The sequence below is a fragment of the Bison bison genome, unplaced genomic scaffold (genome assembly GCF_000754665.1).
Source record: "Bison bison bison isolate TAMUID 2011002044 unplaced genomic scaffold, Bison_UMD1.0 scf7180017864088, whole genome shotgun sequence".
NCBI lineage: Eukaryota > Metazoa > Chordata > Mammalia > Artiodactyla > Bovidae > Bison > Bison bison.
In genome coordinates, this window is record NW_011494660.1 from 199853 (window position 1) to 215318 (window position 15466).

The following is a 15466-nucleotide window of genomic DNA, read 5'->3' on the forward strand; positions in this document are numbered from 1 at the left end:
CCCAGCCTCTCTTTGAAAGAGCTGTAGCCTCTTTCAAGGAATCTCAGTCTGATTATCGCCTTTTACTTTTTAGGTGCTCAACAAATGCTGGGAGGTATAGATTGCCATAAACATACTAATGCCCATGCACTAAGTAAAAATGGAATGAGAAAATTCTTTATTCAGCAGAACAGAGAGGCAAAGACTCTCTGTCACATTTGCCCGCTGCCTACAACGAGACACTTCTTTCACCTCCCCACAGTCCGCTCAACCCAAACGTGCTGACCGCGCATCCTCTGTACTTTGCCCTCTGCCTTTGCTAAAGTTACAGCATCCCTAGAGAATGCCCCTTTCTTTCCACTGTGAATTCTTGCTCATCTGACAAAGCCAACGTCAGAGGACACCCTCTCCAAGGGCTTCCTTCTCTGTTTCACTGAACAGATATTTCCTAAGTTCCTCCCAGGGGCAGGTCTGCGTTACAAGCAGGGAGTATGTGACCAGCAAAAAAGCCAGCTTCTGTGTCAGGATGCTCGATGCAGAGAGGGCGGGGCTGGTGGTGGGCGGGGCTCCCCCTGAGCTCAGGGCCCCGCCTTCCCTCCCTGACTAGGGGGCAGCTACTCAGGCCTGCCTGATGCTCCCTGGGTACCGGAAGTAGCCAGGCGCTGAGACAGGTTTGAAAGGACGCAGGTCCAGACTGAATTTCCAGCTGTGCTACTGATAATGGGTCACCTTTCCTTTGTTGAGTCCCATGAATGAAATGGGGGTATCAGTGTTTTGTGGGTGCATGAGGTTTACATCAAGTATGTTGCATCTCAAGTTCTGCTGGCTGGTTCCCTCAGCACTCCGTGTGGCGTGTGGTAATGCCTGATGTTCACAGATGTCTGACCAGACACAGTCTGCGTTTCTGGGTGGCAGAGATGCTGTTCTGAGGCTGTTCAGAACCACCCCACTCCCTATGTTGAGCCGAGTGCTGAGTGCAAAATAGGCGTTCAGTAAAGATGAGATAGGGCTTCCCTTGTGGCTCAGCTGGTAAAGAATCCGCCTGCAATGCAGGAGACCTAGGTTGGATCCCTGGGTTGGGAAGATCCCCTGGAGAAGGGAAAGGCTACCCGCTGCAGTATTCTGGCCTGGAGAATTCCATGGACTGTATAGTCCATGGGGTCGCAAAGAGTCGGGCACGACTGAGTGACTTTCACTTCACTTCAAAGATGAGATAGGACTGAAGAAACTGAGAGAGTCTCCTCCAACACTTGCCATGGGGCTATGACACACCCATCCATTCTTTCAAGAGTCCTTTCTTGGCCCCATGCCAGGCACTCAGAGCTACACTGATAAGCACTCTGGCCCCTACCTGCCAGGGCTCCAACTCATGGTCACAAAGACTGACATTCTGCTTTCTCTCTGCACACAGGCTGTCGGGAGCTGCTGCCTCAGGATGTCAGGGTTGAGACTGGTAAGAACTGCATCTCTTCCATTAAAGGGTTGTTCATGGGAGTTGCCAAATGCTGACTCAAACCACTCCCAAGGAAAGAAGAAGTAAGGCAATGTGACCTTGGAAGGAAAATACCAGACACAGGGAGTTTGAGGGAAAAGTCAAAGTCACTCAGTCGTGTCTGACTCTTTGCCACCCCAAGGACTATATAGTCCATGGAAGTCTCCAGGCCAGAATACTGGAGTGGGTAGCTGTTTCCTTCTCCAGGGGATCTTCCTAACTCAGGGATTGAACCCAGGTCTCCCACATTACAGGCAGATTCTTTACCAGCTGAACCACCAGATTGTATTACCTAAAGAAAATGAGTTTGGCCAAACTTGGCCTTGGCAGGATGGCCACATGCACAGAGTAATCCCTCACTTGTACTCAGGGCTTAAAATGTCTTGACAAAACACATACTATATTTAAAATAGGTGTTCCACAAGGATGTACTCTATAGCACAGTAAGATAAGATACTAAATATCTTGTAATAACCTATCATGGAAGAGAATGTAAAAAAAGAATTGTTGTTCAGTCACCAAGTTGGTCTGATTCTTTGTGACCCTATGGACTGCAGCATGCCAGGCTTCCCTGCCCCTCACCAACTCCTAGAGTTTGCCCAAGTTCATATTCATTGAATCGGTGATGCTATCCAACCATCTCATCTTCTGTCATCCCCTCTCCTCCCGCCTTCAATCTTTCCCAGAATCAGGGTCTTTTCCAATGAGTCCGTTCTTCTCATCAGGTGGCCAAAGTATTGGCGTTTCAGTTTTAGCATCAGTCCTTCCAATGTATATTCAGGACTGATTTCCTTTAGGATGGACTAGTTGGATCTCCTTGCAGTCCAAGGGACTCTCAAGAGTCTTCTCCAGCACCACAGTTTGAAAGCATCAGTTCTTTGGCACTCTATCTTCTTTATGGTCCAGTTCTCACATCCGTACATGAATATACATATACATATATATATATATATAACTACATGAATATATATATATAACTACATGAATATATATATAACTACATGAATATATATATAACTGAATCACTTTGCTACACACCTGAAATTAGTACACCATTGTAAATCAAATGTATTTCAGTAAAAATTTTTAAAAATAAAATGAAAAATAAAAGAATCTAGAAAAAAATATCTTGACAACAGTATTTTTATTTGTTAACTCCTCCACTTACCTAAATAAAGGCAGCCCAGAGCTACTTCTAGGCCTATCTTTTCTCCTGTGGGAAGAAAAGCCTGGTGGGTGGGTGCATGGGACAAGCCACAGTGAGCATTTCAGCCAATGGCTGGAATAGCCAGCCCACCTCGGAAGACTGAGGATCAGGTCTCTCGGAAGTGGATTCTTTGTGTCTTTGAGATTCCTCGTAGTGATTTCTGTCTCAGGCTAGGGCAGGAGTTCTGCATCACGGGCAGAAGTCAGTTGTCAGGTATTTCTTATCACAAAGAGCAGTGAAGACCTAGATCCCTCTGCTTTCTGCGACTCATTCTCTATTTCTTTTCTAAAAATGTTATTTATTTATTTGGCTGTGCTGGGTCTTAGTTGAAGCCCACAAGATCTTTGTTGCATCATGTGGGATCTTTACTTGCGTCATGCAAACTCTTAGTTGCAGTGTTTGAGATCTAGTTCCCTGATCAGAGATGGAACCTGGTCCCCCTGCTTTGGGAGTGTGGAGTCTTAACTACTGGACCACCAGGGAAGTCCCTCGTGCTCTATTTCTTCTTTTTTTTAAAATCATTTATTTATTTATTACTTATTTTTGGCTGCGCTGGGTCTCCGTGGCTTTGTGCAGGCTTTTTTTCCCCTCTAGTTGTGGTGAGCAGAGGCTATTCTAGTTAGGGAGTTTGGGATTGGCATGTATACTCTGATGTATTTAAAGTGGATAACCAGCAAGGACCTGGTGTATAGTACAGGAAATTCTGCTCAATATTATGTAACAATCTAAATGGGAAAAGAATTAGAAAAAGAATAAATACATGTATAGGTATAACTGAATCACTCTGTGATACACCTGAAGCTAACACAACATTGTTAATCAGCTATACTCCAATATAAAAGAAAATGTTTTTATAAAAAAAAAGAAAATGTTCCTCTCAGTTGAGACCTGAAGTGTACTCTAAGTGCTAGACTGTAATTATCTTGTTCCCTATCTGCTTTGTTTTCTCTGTACTTATCACAACATAACCACGCCTCACCTACCCCCACCCAGCTCTCTCCCAGGTATGTCAACATTCTTGTAAAATGATTCATCTGGGAGTTCAGTCAATGTCATCCTCAGGAGGAGCTTTCTCCCAGAGCTGCCGATGCCATATCTAAACTCGCATCTCATACTTCTGAGGCACACGCCTCAGGATCATGGGGTCTCCTTCACAACCACCCTGGACATTTCTTTCACCTCTCCTTTACCTGAGTCCCTTTTCTTGGATCCAAGGTTTTTCTCTTTCTTGGTTTACTCCCTTGGTTTGATCAAGTACGACCTGTAATAGCTTCCTGAGATAGGCTGCATATGAAGTAAACATTTTTAACAACTTGCACGTCTAAAACTATGTTTATTCACATTTGAATATTAGCTGGACTTAGGATTCCATACTAGATATAATTTTCCCTGAAAATTGTGAAAACATGTACTCCTTCTGATTTCCAGCATTGCTATGGGGAAGTTGGAAACCCTTCTAATTCTTGAGCCTTTGTATGAAACTTAATTTTTCTCTCTGAAAGTTTTTGTGATCTCTTCGCTGTCCCAAATATTTTGAAACTTCATCATTGTGTATGTTGGTGTGAATTTACATTCATTCTTGGTACTGTTGACTTAAATTTGTCCCCTAATTATTTTTTCTAAAAGACTTATGAGAAAATATTCATCTAAAAATGTTTATTATCTTTATACAGAAATGACAAATGGGCTGGGTAAAAAAATTATTGGATTCTTTTTTCTATTTTTGTAATTGTGGTAAAAAAATATCACATTCAATTTTCCATCTGAACCATTTTTAAGTATACAGTTCAATATTGTTATATATATTCACAGTGCTGTGTGACAGATGTGAGATCATTTTCATCTTGTGCCCTTGAAACTCTTCACTAATTAAACATGACTCTCCATCTGTTTTCCTCTAGCCCCTGCAACTGCCTTTCTACTCTCTGTTTGTGTGATTTTAACTGCTTTAGACACTTTCTCTGAATGGAATCATACAGTTTTGTCCTTCTGTGACTGGCTTCTCTTGCTTGGTATAATGTCTTTGAGGTCCATCCACATTGTAGCATATGACAGAATTTCCTCCTTTTTTAAGGCTGCATGCAATCTCAAAGTGAAGAGCTGACTCATTGAAAAAGACCCTGATGCTGGGAAAGATTGAGGGCAGGAGGAGAAGGGGATGACAGATAATGAGATGGTTGGGTGGCATCACTGACTCAGTGGACATGGGTTTGGGTAGACTCTGGCAGTTAGTGATGGACAGGGAGGCCTGGCGTGCTGTGGTTCATGGGGTCGCAAAGAGTCGGACACGACTGAACGACTGCACTGAACTAATATTCCATAGTGTACTATTTGCTGTGCTGTATCATTTCATATAAGGTATTTGGGCATCTATGGATTTGGTATCTGCAGGGGCTTCTGCAATCAATCCCCTGATGATTCTGAACGATGACTGTGTATTTTACATTTTTATTTATTCATCTGCCGATGGACATTTGGATTGCTTTTACCTCTTGGCTGTTATGAATAATGCTGCAGTTAACATAGAAATGCAAATATGTCTTTGAGATCCTGCTTTGATTTCTTTGGAAATTTACCCAGAAGTGGAATTGCTGGATCATAATTTTATTTTTAGTGTACTGAGGCGCCTTCACGCTGTTTTCCCCAGTGGCGTCACAATTTTACATTTCCACCAACACTATACAAGGGCTCCAGTTTCTCTGCATCCTCACAAGCATTTGTTATTTTCTGTTCTTTTTATAACGGCCATTCTGATAGCTGTATTGCTCTTTTCCTGAGGTCTTTGTGTGAGTTGTTCAGCCCTCATATGATTTGAATTTGTCCTGAATTATCTCCTTATAAGAGCATTTGTCTTTTTATCTGCCTACCCCTCAAAAAATTAACTCTAGGATCAGTATCTGTCCTAGAGTTGATTTTTCTTTGTCATCATTTCAAAGAAAGGATGGTGTATCTTCAACCCATAGATCCAAACCTTCATTAATTTCTGGAAAGTTGTCTTGAATTATATCTTTAAGTGATTTTTCTGTTTTTTTCCCCCTGTTTTCCTTCTTTGTGCACTTAAGTTATTTGTATTTTCGCCTGCCCTCCATATCTATGCTCTTCTGCCTCATCCTGATTGTTTGCATTTCTCTGTCACTTTGCTCCCTTTTCTTCTCCTGTCACCCGTGACCTTTACCCTGATTTTAGCAGTGCTTATCTCCCTGTTGTTGCTTCCGGTTTGCTTTCACCTCTGGCCCATGCTTACTTGTTTTCCTCCATTTCTCTTTTGAGCTCTGCGAATTCATGTCTCATCCTTTTCAGCTGTCTCGGTGTCTAATATCTGAGCTCAGTAAATTTCTGGAAATCGTGGTGAGATACTTGGGTATGACTTTGCACTGTTCTGTGACATTTGGTTTTCCCCTGGTGAGTGTTACTCATGCTCCTTTCCTCCTTTTACATTTCAGTATCTTTGTGTGTAGACCTGTGCTTTTTCCTTTGGGATTACTCCTCTTTGAGTAGGGTGAGCTTTCTTGGATCAGAAAGAGGTTCATGTGGATTAATGCCATGTTGCAGGCCAGGAAGAAACCTAGTGAGATTTTAGTCTTTGCTTTCCCCGCCGTCCATGGGGTCACACAGAATCGGACACGACTGAAGTGACTTAGCAGCAGCAGCAGACACTGGGTTTGGGTACTATAGGGCTAGTCAAAGGCAGAGACTCTCTTTTTGCACCTCACGGGGGACACTTTCCTGCAAAAACCAGGCCAACAGAGCTTCCCCTGCCATCACCCATCAACATCTTGACAAGAACAAGAAAGGACTGGGGAGGGGTGGGTAGGAGAGAGGGAAGAAGAAAAAACAAGAGGAGGAGAAGGGGAAGCAGGGAGGGCAAGGGAGAGAGAGCACATCCCAGTCACTTGGCATCTCTTGGTTGAAGGGACAGCCCCCAGGGAGGTAAGTCTTGAGTAGGAAGCAGAAGGTGGAACATGGATCTGACCTCTCTGCCCTCTAGGGTGACCACGTGTGGCTGAACCCCACCCCTGCCGACAAGACCAGGGTGGCCATTGGGGGCATCATCAAAGAAACCAAGCCTGGCAAAATTTTGGTTGAAGATGATGAGGGCAAGGTGAGTATGGCTATACATTCCTCAGAGGCTCAGCCTTCTCAACTCCCGTCCAGAACCCTGAGCCCCCTCCCTTCTCTGGTGCTGCTCCCAACACCAGGGATTCTAGAGCCCAAGCCAGGGAACTAGAGCCAGGATAGACCACAGGGGAGTCCTGTCACGGCGGGCATTGTGTGTCTGTCTAGGGAACTGTTTCTATAGGGAAGAAGCAGGGAGCAGGTTGGAAGACGGAAAATTAGGACAATTAGGGGAGCAGGAAAGAGTGAAGTGGGAAAAGGGTGGGGGCAGAGAGGGGGAAGGGCCAGAAACTTGTTTTCAAAGTAATGCAAGGTGAGCAGGAAGGACAGGAGAAGTGAGGGAGAGAAAGGTGCATGAGAAAGATGCCTGGATGGGGGCCCCCAAGCACATGAGGAGGAGAAGGAGACCCATCTCACATGAGCAACGCAGCCCAGATGATAGAGTAGGAAGCTCAGGGTGACCTGTTGGGGAACCAGCTTGGTCACCTGGCAAGCTGGGGAGGAGCAGGGGAGGGGCAGAGGGGAAGGACTTGCAGACTGGGGCCTCCAGCTGGTCACTGAGGTCCTCCCTGGGCAGCCCTCTTTGCTGAGGATCTGCAAAGTGAAGCATGTAGAGACTTGGCCTCCGAGGAGAAAATTCTAGAGTGTGACCTGTGAACCCTATAGTATGTAAGTCAGTCAAATATTAACAATAATGTCTCCTATTTGCAAAATGACATAACATCATTTATATTGAAAACACTTACTTGCACACTTTTATCCCAGCCATCTGTGAGACCCCAGCTGCAAGCTGCCCCGATCCCAATTGTAGCCATATCTAACTCCCGGCTCTACACTCCTCTGACCCTGGTCTGAACTTCACCCCTAGCCCCAGTACACACTGACCCCTGGCCCTAGACACGTGCTGACTCCAGTCTTGGCTTGACTTGATCCTTTGACCTTCACCGCAGACCAGCCCTGGCCAGGTGCGGGCCACCAGGTCAGCCAGTCCATTGAGGACATGGAGGAGAGTTTGGCCCTGGCAGAGGTCACCTCTCAGGAGAGCCTGTGCCCTTTGTTGCAGGAACACTGGATCCAATCAGAGGACCTTGGCACTCTCAGCTCCATGCACCCCAATTCAGCTCAGGGCGTGGATGACATGATCCGCCTGGGGGACCTGAATGAGGCAGGCATGGTGCACAACCTCCTGATCCGCTACCAGCAGCACAAGATCTACGTGAGTCTCCCTTGGCCATGTGTGCCCCGACGGCATGCTTGGGCCACACATGCTGCGCCGGCTGGGGAAGCAAACCGTGCCCCAGGCACGCCTGGCTTAGTCCCTGAGCCCCACACCCTTATGGTGTGAGGATGCTCATCAATCCCTGCTCCCCAATCCGAAATAAGCAGGGGCATAAAGTCTTCAAGGTTGCAGAAAGCTGACCTGCATGTGCCAGCACAGTGCACAGGATGCAGTATACAGATTAAGTGCTGCCTCTCTCCTGCATCCGTGGCTGAGGAAGAGGCCTGCTCTGATGGCCGAGGGGATCAGAGGCTGTGGCAGAGTAGTTTTCTGCCTGGTTTCTTTCCGGTTACGTGGCAGAGCCAGGGTCACCAAGCAGAAGAGCCCTGCCCTTCTATGAAGTGATGACCAGGAGGGTCGTGTAGGTAGATGCAGGTGCTTCTCCCAAGGCCTTGTGATGGATGCAAAGCTAGCATCCCTGCTCCAATGCAGACTTACCAGGTGAGGTGGTATTCCAAAACTGACACCAGCCTTGCCGTGAGTGGGTGTGACCCAGGGGTGTCACCACCTGCCTGGGCCTCTCACAGGGAGAGGCAGCTCACTGACCTCTGACCAGCCCTGATCATGGGATGCTCAGAGCAGGGGCCTCTGAATAGAGGGCAGGGTGGGAGAGGAGGAGAGAGGCCTTGGAGGGCAGGGACCAGGCACTCAGAGTTCACACTGGCTGAGTGTGCCTCGGCTCCTGGGACTAATAACAGCAATAAATTAAGTTGAATTGCAGCTTATCCTTTACCGAAGAGCTTACGCTTGCATTCTTTTATCTGGTTGTCATAGTCCTGAGTCCTCTCCTTCCCTAAAATGAAAACGAAGGCACTGTACACGACTATTGAGATGACTGTCCCCATCCCAATCCAGAGGGGCTGGCAGGCCCAGTGGAGGCTCCACGTGGGCAAGTGACCCTGAACTAAGGTCCAGGAGGACTCTGAGGGCTCCGATGGTGGCCTAGCCTCACTGAGGCCCCTGTGGGAGGCAGGTGAAGACTTGCTTCATACATTCAGTCTAGTTTCATTGAACCTCTTCTAAATCCCAGACAGAGCACTAAACATTAACCACAGTGTTAATGTTAGTGCTAAACATAAACCACCTCATTTAATGTTCCTGTGAAGGCATCCTCACCCAGGAGCTCTTGTTCTTGGTGAGCATCCTTTCCAGGGGAAGGATCTGAGCTGCCAGGAGTGTCATCTCTCAGCCCAGAATCAGTCCCCGCCTCCCTGCCAGAGTCAGCCATGCCTGGTGCCCTTGCAGCTGCTGCTAAGTCGCTTCAGTCGTGTCCGACTCTGTGCGACCCCATAGACAGCAGCCCACCAGGCTCCCCCGTCCCTGGGATTCTCCAGGCAAGAACATGGGAGTGGGTTGCCATTTCCTTCTCCAATGCATGAAAGTGAAAAGTGAAAGTGAAGTCGCTCAGTCGTGTCCGACTCTTAGGGACCCCATGGACTGCTGCCCACCAGGCTCCTCTGCCCATGGGATTTTCCAGGCAAGAGTACTGGAGTGGGGTGCCATTGTGACATCCAAAGTCAGCACCGATCCTCAGATTAGGGGCCACTAACCACCTCCTCCCTTCCCCAGACATACACAGGCTCCATCCTGGTGGCGGTGAACCCGTTCCAGGTGCTGCCCCTCTACACCGTGGAGCAGGTCCAGCTGTACTACAGGCACCATGTGGGTGAGCTGCCGCCGCATATCTTTGCCATTGCCAACAGCTGCTACTTCAACATGAAGAAGAACAAGAGGGACCAGTGTTGCATTATCAGGTGAGGTTCTGGGTGGGCCACCCACCATTTCTGAGCATCTCGTAAAGAAGGGAGCATCTCCTCTCCCAAAACCTCTCCAGACCAGCGTGCGACTTAGAGACCCCCAATCAATGAGCTCCCCCTGCGTCTGGCGCCTGCGGCTCCTCCACCCTGAAAGGTCCCTCCGAGGTGTCCTTCCTTCAGAACCTACTCTTCTCCTATCATCAGGGCCTGAATAGCCCCAGCCTTCTGTGAATGTTTCCTGAGACAAGAAAGGAAGAATGGGGATGGGTTGGTTTAGAAATGGGACCCAGGATAGGCACTTGGGGTGCAAGGATCAAACAGGTGAGATCCCTGAAAAACAACCTCAGGAGGACTTCCCTGGTTGTCCAGTGGTTAAGACCCCCTGCTTCTAATGCAGGGGGCTCGGATCCAACTGCTGATTGGGGAAGTAGGATCTCATATGCTGCTACCAAAAATAAAAAACAAAAATGGAACAACTTTAGGCAGATCTCAGAGAGGATGGCTCTCAGGCTGCTGGACCCAGAAGGGATGTGTCCCTCTCCAGTCCAGACACTGATCCTGACTCAGAGAGAGACTCACTGCCTGGCCTGGCTTCTCTGCCTCCTGCCCTCCCAGCACTCATGGAAGGGAGGCTGAGCAGGAAAGGAAGGGGGAGAGGGAATTTGGCTTCAGGGCCCCTTGCTTGGGGCTCTAGTAAAGTCATCTCTTCATTCATTCATTTATTCATTCAAGATTCTGCTGTGCTCCAATTGTGTGTCCTTCTCTGTCCTAAGATGGCTAGACAGCAGCCAAGGAAAGGGACTAAAATCCCTGCCTCATGGAGCTTACATTCTAGAAGGGGAGACAGGCAATAAATAGACAAATTGTTTTGGCAGATAAGAACTTTGAAGAAAAACACTGCAGGGAAAGAGGAAAGAGAGCGATGGGGTCACTGCCCTAGGTGGAAGGGCAGATTGGGTTGGCCTCTCTGAGGAGGGGCCATTGGAGCAGAGATTAGAATGAGGTCCTACAGTGTAGGTTATCCTGTTTCATGTTCTCAGCAACTCTCTCAAGTAGGTACTCCTATTCCCGGTTTACTGTTGGGGAGACCTCCCACCAGAGAGGTGGATATTCTTTCCTAGTGACACACAGCTGTCAAGCAGGAGCAGCAAACCCAGAGCTCTGGAAGAGAAGACAGAGAGGTGGCCTGGCCAGGAAGCGTCATCCCCCGGACAGCAGTGCCTGCAGAAGAGCCCAGGGCACCTGGGACGTGGGCGAGGCCCTGAGTCTTCCACCCTCAGAGCCACTTCCCCACTCAGGGGCATCATGTGAAGTGTCACTGCTTATGTCACACACACCTTCAGAGAAGACGGACATTTGGATCAAAACTTTTTAAAAACTTAATACTTTCAGATGAAAGCTTGTTTGTCCGGAGTTTGTTTCAGTGTGGTACAAGAGGGATGTCCCTGGCAGTCCTGGGGTTTAGAATTTGTGCTCTCAGTGCAGGGGCTGCAGGTGTAATTTCTGCTCGAGGAACTAGCATCCTGCACAATGTGGGGGGAAAATCTGTACAGAATGGGATCAAAATTGGTCAGGAGTTGCAGCTGGGAATGGGACGCTAGGAGTTCATTAAGAAGACTGTAAGGTGCAGGAGCCCCTTGGGGGGGCATTTCACAATCTGCATTGTGAAAATGCAGATTTGGCTGAGTAGAGCAAGGGAGCCTTGAAGTTTGCATTTCCAACTAGGCAGCACGCGCTGCTGGCATATAGGCCATACTTTTATTAGCAGCATACTGCAGCATTCTGCCTTCATTTGTAATGTTTGACGCTTTCTATAATTTAAAAAAGTTCATAAAAGCAACATTTCTCCCTTTATAATAATAATAGTGTTAATTACTGCAACCCTGAGTGTATGCTATGTGCCAGACATAAGTATAGCTTTCAATTTAAACACTCTAAGAAATTTTTATCTTTATACTGATTAATTATTTTATTGTTAAGGTTTAAAGCATGTAGTTTTATTTTGGTTTCCTCTTTAATTCATTATATTTTAGAAGAGCGCCTGTAATTTCTAAATATAAAAATACTTCCACCTTTTAACTCAATTTCTAATTTAATCACATTATGATTAGTATGTTCTATATGTTATTGACTCTGAAATACATTGACTTCTTTTACAGCCCTATTACTTGGTCAAATCTGTGACTATTTTATGTGAGTTTCAAGACATTTATATGTTCTCTGTTAGTTCAAGAGTCTATAAATAATTATTAGTTTAAGTTTATTAGTGCTTTTTATATGCTTTAGATTTCTGATAAAAAATGTTTTAAAACCTCCTTTTAGTTTCCAAAGTTGGTTTTGTGTATTCGGAGGCTGTGTTATTAGGTGCATACAAATTTGTGATATTGATATTCTGGGAATGGTTTCTTTTATTATGTAATGCCCTATTTTTTCTATGAATGCTTTTTTTCCTTGTTATATTTTGTAGTAGTATTTTGGCTATTTTTGGATTATTTGTTTTTTCCCCAAACTCTGTGTGAGCACAGTGTGTGTTTTGGCTATTTTTTCTGATTACTATTTTATGGCATATATTAATGCTTTTTTTCTTCCAGTTTTATTGAGATATAATTGACATACAGTTAATTATAAGTTAAGTTTTGGCATACAGTTAATTATAAGTTAAGTTTAAGGTGTATAGCATAATTAATTGACATACATCATGGAATGATTATCACAAGAAGTTTAGTGAGCATCCATCATCTCTTATAGATACAAAATTGAAGAAACAGAAAAAAATGTTTTTCCTTGTGATAAAAATTCAGGATTTACTCTCTTAACAACTTTCATATGTGACGTACAGCAGTGCTAATTACATTTATCATGTTGTGCTTTGCATGAGTATTTTGTGTTGTAGAGTATTTTGTGTTGTAGAGTATTTTGTGCTGTAGAGTATTTTGTGTTGTAGAGTATTTTGTGTTGTATGTTTTCCCTTTCACTACTTTATATTGTGCGACTCCCTTCTGGCCTGCAGACTCTCTGCTGAAAAAGTCAGCTGATAGCCTTTTGGGAGTTCCCTTGTATGTCACTTACCGTTTTTCTCTTACTGCTTTTAGTATTTTCTCTTTGTCTTTAATTTTTGCCGCTTTAACCACAGTTTGTCTTGGTTGGGTCCTCATTGGCTGATCTTGATTGGGACTCTGCTTCTGTACTTGGATGTCTGTTTCCTTTCCCAGGTTGGGGAAAGTTTTAGCTATTATGCCTTCGAATATGTCCTCTGCCCCCTTTCTCTCCCTCTTCTCCTTCTGGGACCCCTATAAAGTGAACGTTAGTATTCTTGATATTGTTCCAGAAGTCTCTTAACCTGTCCTCGTTTCTTTTCATTCTTCTTTTCTGTTGCGCATCAGTGAATTTCACTGCAGTTTCAGCTTGCTCATGCATTTCTATGTATCATCTGATCTACTGCTGTTTCCTTCTCTTGTATTTTTCAATTTGCTTATTGTATTCCTCAGATCTGTTTGGTTCTTTATATGCTCTAACTCTCTGTTAAACTTCTTACTGTGTTCATGCATTTTTTCTGAGTTCTTTGAGCATCTTTACAATCATAACCTTGAGCTCGGTCTCAGGCAGATTATTTGTCCCCACTTTACTTGGCTCCTCTGGAATTTTTTCTTGTTTTTCTGTTTGGAACACATTCCTCTGCTGCCTCCTTTTGCCTAATTTGATGTTTTTATTTCTATGTATCTGTTAGGTTGGTTACAATTCCTGACTTTGGAGAAGAGGCCTTTTATAGGAGACAGCACACTCCTCTCTGATCACCAGAGCTCTATGCTCTGGCGGTACCCTCTATGTGAGTGGCTTGGGTCATCCACTGTGGTGGGCTGCCTGCCGAAGGGGGTCTAATAGGTGTGACTGGCCCCTGGTCCAGTTTGTTGCCAGGCCCCGCCTCATATGAAGGCTATTGACAGCTGGTGAAGCCTTGTCACAAGGCTGCAGGCTGCAGGACCCTGAGGGGTCCTGGGACTAGTGGTGAGCAGGGCAGGGTTCTGGAATGGGTGGTGGCAGGCCCGGGAATCCCAGACCCAGTGTTGGCCCACAGATGGGCAGGGCTGGCTCCTGACATGGCTCGCTGCAGGGTCTGGCATGTCCCAAATCTAGCTTTGGCCTGTTGACAAGTAGGACTGTGCCTTGGGGTGTCCTGGCGCAAGTGCTGGCTCACAGTGGGCAGAACTGGGCTTCCAAGCTGTCTCAGCGCTGGTGTCAACCTGCTGGTAGGCAGGGTCCAGGGGTTTTCAAGGTTGGTGTTGGCCTGATTGTGGGTGGGGACTGGAGTCCAGAGGCTTCTGAGGGTAGTGCCAGCTCACTGGTGGGTGAGGCTGTATTCTGGGTCCTCTAGTGGACCGAGCCAGGTCCTGTCCAGCGGTGTGCTCTGGGGGCCTTAAGGCAGCAGGCCTGCTATGTGTGGAGCTGTGCCTGGCCCTGCTCATTGCTTGGCATGTGGTGTCCTAGTACTGGTACCAACAGGCTGGTGGCCAGGGCTGAATCCAGGCTGAATAAGCTAGAGGGGGGATTCCACCCTGGCACTCGCGAGCACCAGGGGCCGTGTGCTCAACAAGCTCCACAAAAAGGCTGCCCCAGTGTCTGTGTCCCAGGGCGAGCTGCAGTTGCCTCCTGTCTCCAGGAGACTCACTAGGATCAGCTGGCAGGTCTGACCCAGGCTCCTTTCAAATCCCTGCTTCTGCCCTGGGTCCTGGGGCACGTGAGATTTTATGTGCACTATTTACAAGTGGACACTCCATTTCCCACAGCCCTCTTGTTGTCTTGAAAGTAGGCCCCACTGACCCTCAAAGCTTCCTCACTCCTTGGGGAGAACCTGTGTGGTTGTTCTTCTCGCATCTGTGGGTCACCTACTGGGGGTATGTGTCTCGACTTTACTGCATCTCTGCCCCTCCTCCGACTGTCTCCTTGTGGGTCCTTCTTTTTTGCTGTTGTTTTTATTTGTTTGTTGATATATTTTAGCTGTGAATTAAATATATTTTATATAAACATAATGCCATTTAACATTTAGTCCTGAGACAATGAAGTAAACGTCTTTTGTTTGCTTTTTCGTTGTTGTTGTTTTTGGTTTTTTAACTTTCTTGGAGTATAGTTGACTTACAAAGTTGTGTTAGTTTCAAGTGTACAGCAAAGTAATTCATATATATATATCTCCATTCTTTTTCAGATTCTTTTCTCATATAGGTTATCATAGAATACTGAGTAGAGTTCCCTGTGCTATGGTTCTTTCTTTACGTATTATTTACACATTTCTTTTCTGTTAGTCTTCCAGTTTTTGTCATCAATAATTTCTCTGTAAATAGCTGTAACTTTGATGTGCCCATGGGAGGAGGTGGGCTCTGGGTCTTTATACATCACCATCTTGGCTAGTCCATGGCCATAAGTAATTTTTAAAACTGTTTTTCATATTTCACTATTATTAAATTAATATATATTCACCATGAAAATTTCCAAAATTTTCAGAAAAATAAATATTCTCAGACAACAAATTGCTAGACATTTCTGGAAGAAAAGTCTTCCTCCACTCTCTTGGATCAGTTCAGTTCAGTTCAGTTGCTCAGTCGTGTCCGACTCTTTGTGACCCCATGAACCGCAGCATGCCA

At 45.9% G+C, this 15466-nt stretch overlaps 1 protein-coding gene across 1 annotated transcript in view; it reads left to right on the top strand.

Annotated features, from left to right (window-relative positions):
- The first annotated feature begins 5965 nt into the window (after positions 1–5965).
- The window catches only part of MYO7B (myosin VIIB), an 80987-nt gene continuing 71486 nt past the window's right edge, over positions 5966–15466 (top strand). Inside the window, 4 exon segments of the mRNA XM_010837957.1 lie at positions 5966–6080; positions 6667–6780; positions 7858–8010; positions 9643–9827. Coding sequence (XP_010836259.1) covers positions 6042–6080; positions 6667–6780; positions 7858–8010; positions 9643–9827 — 491 coding nt within the window. The 5' untranslated portion in view covers positions 5966–6041.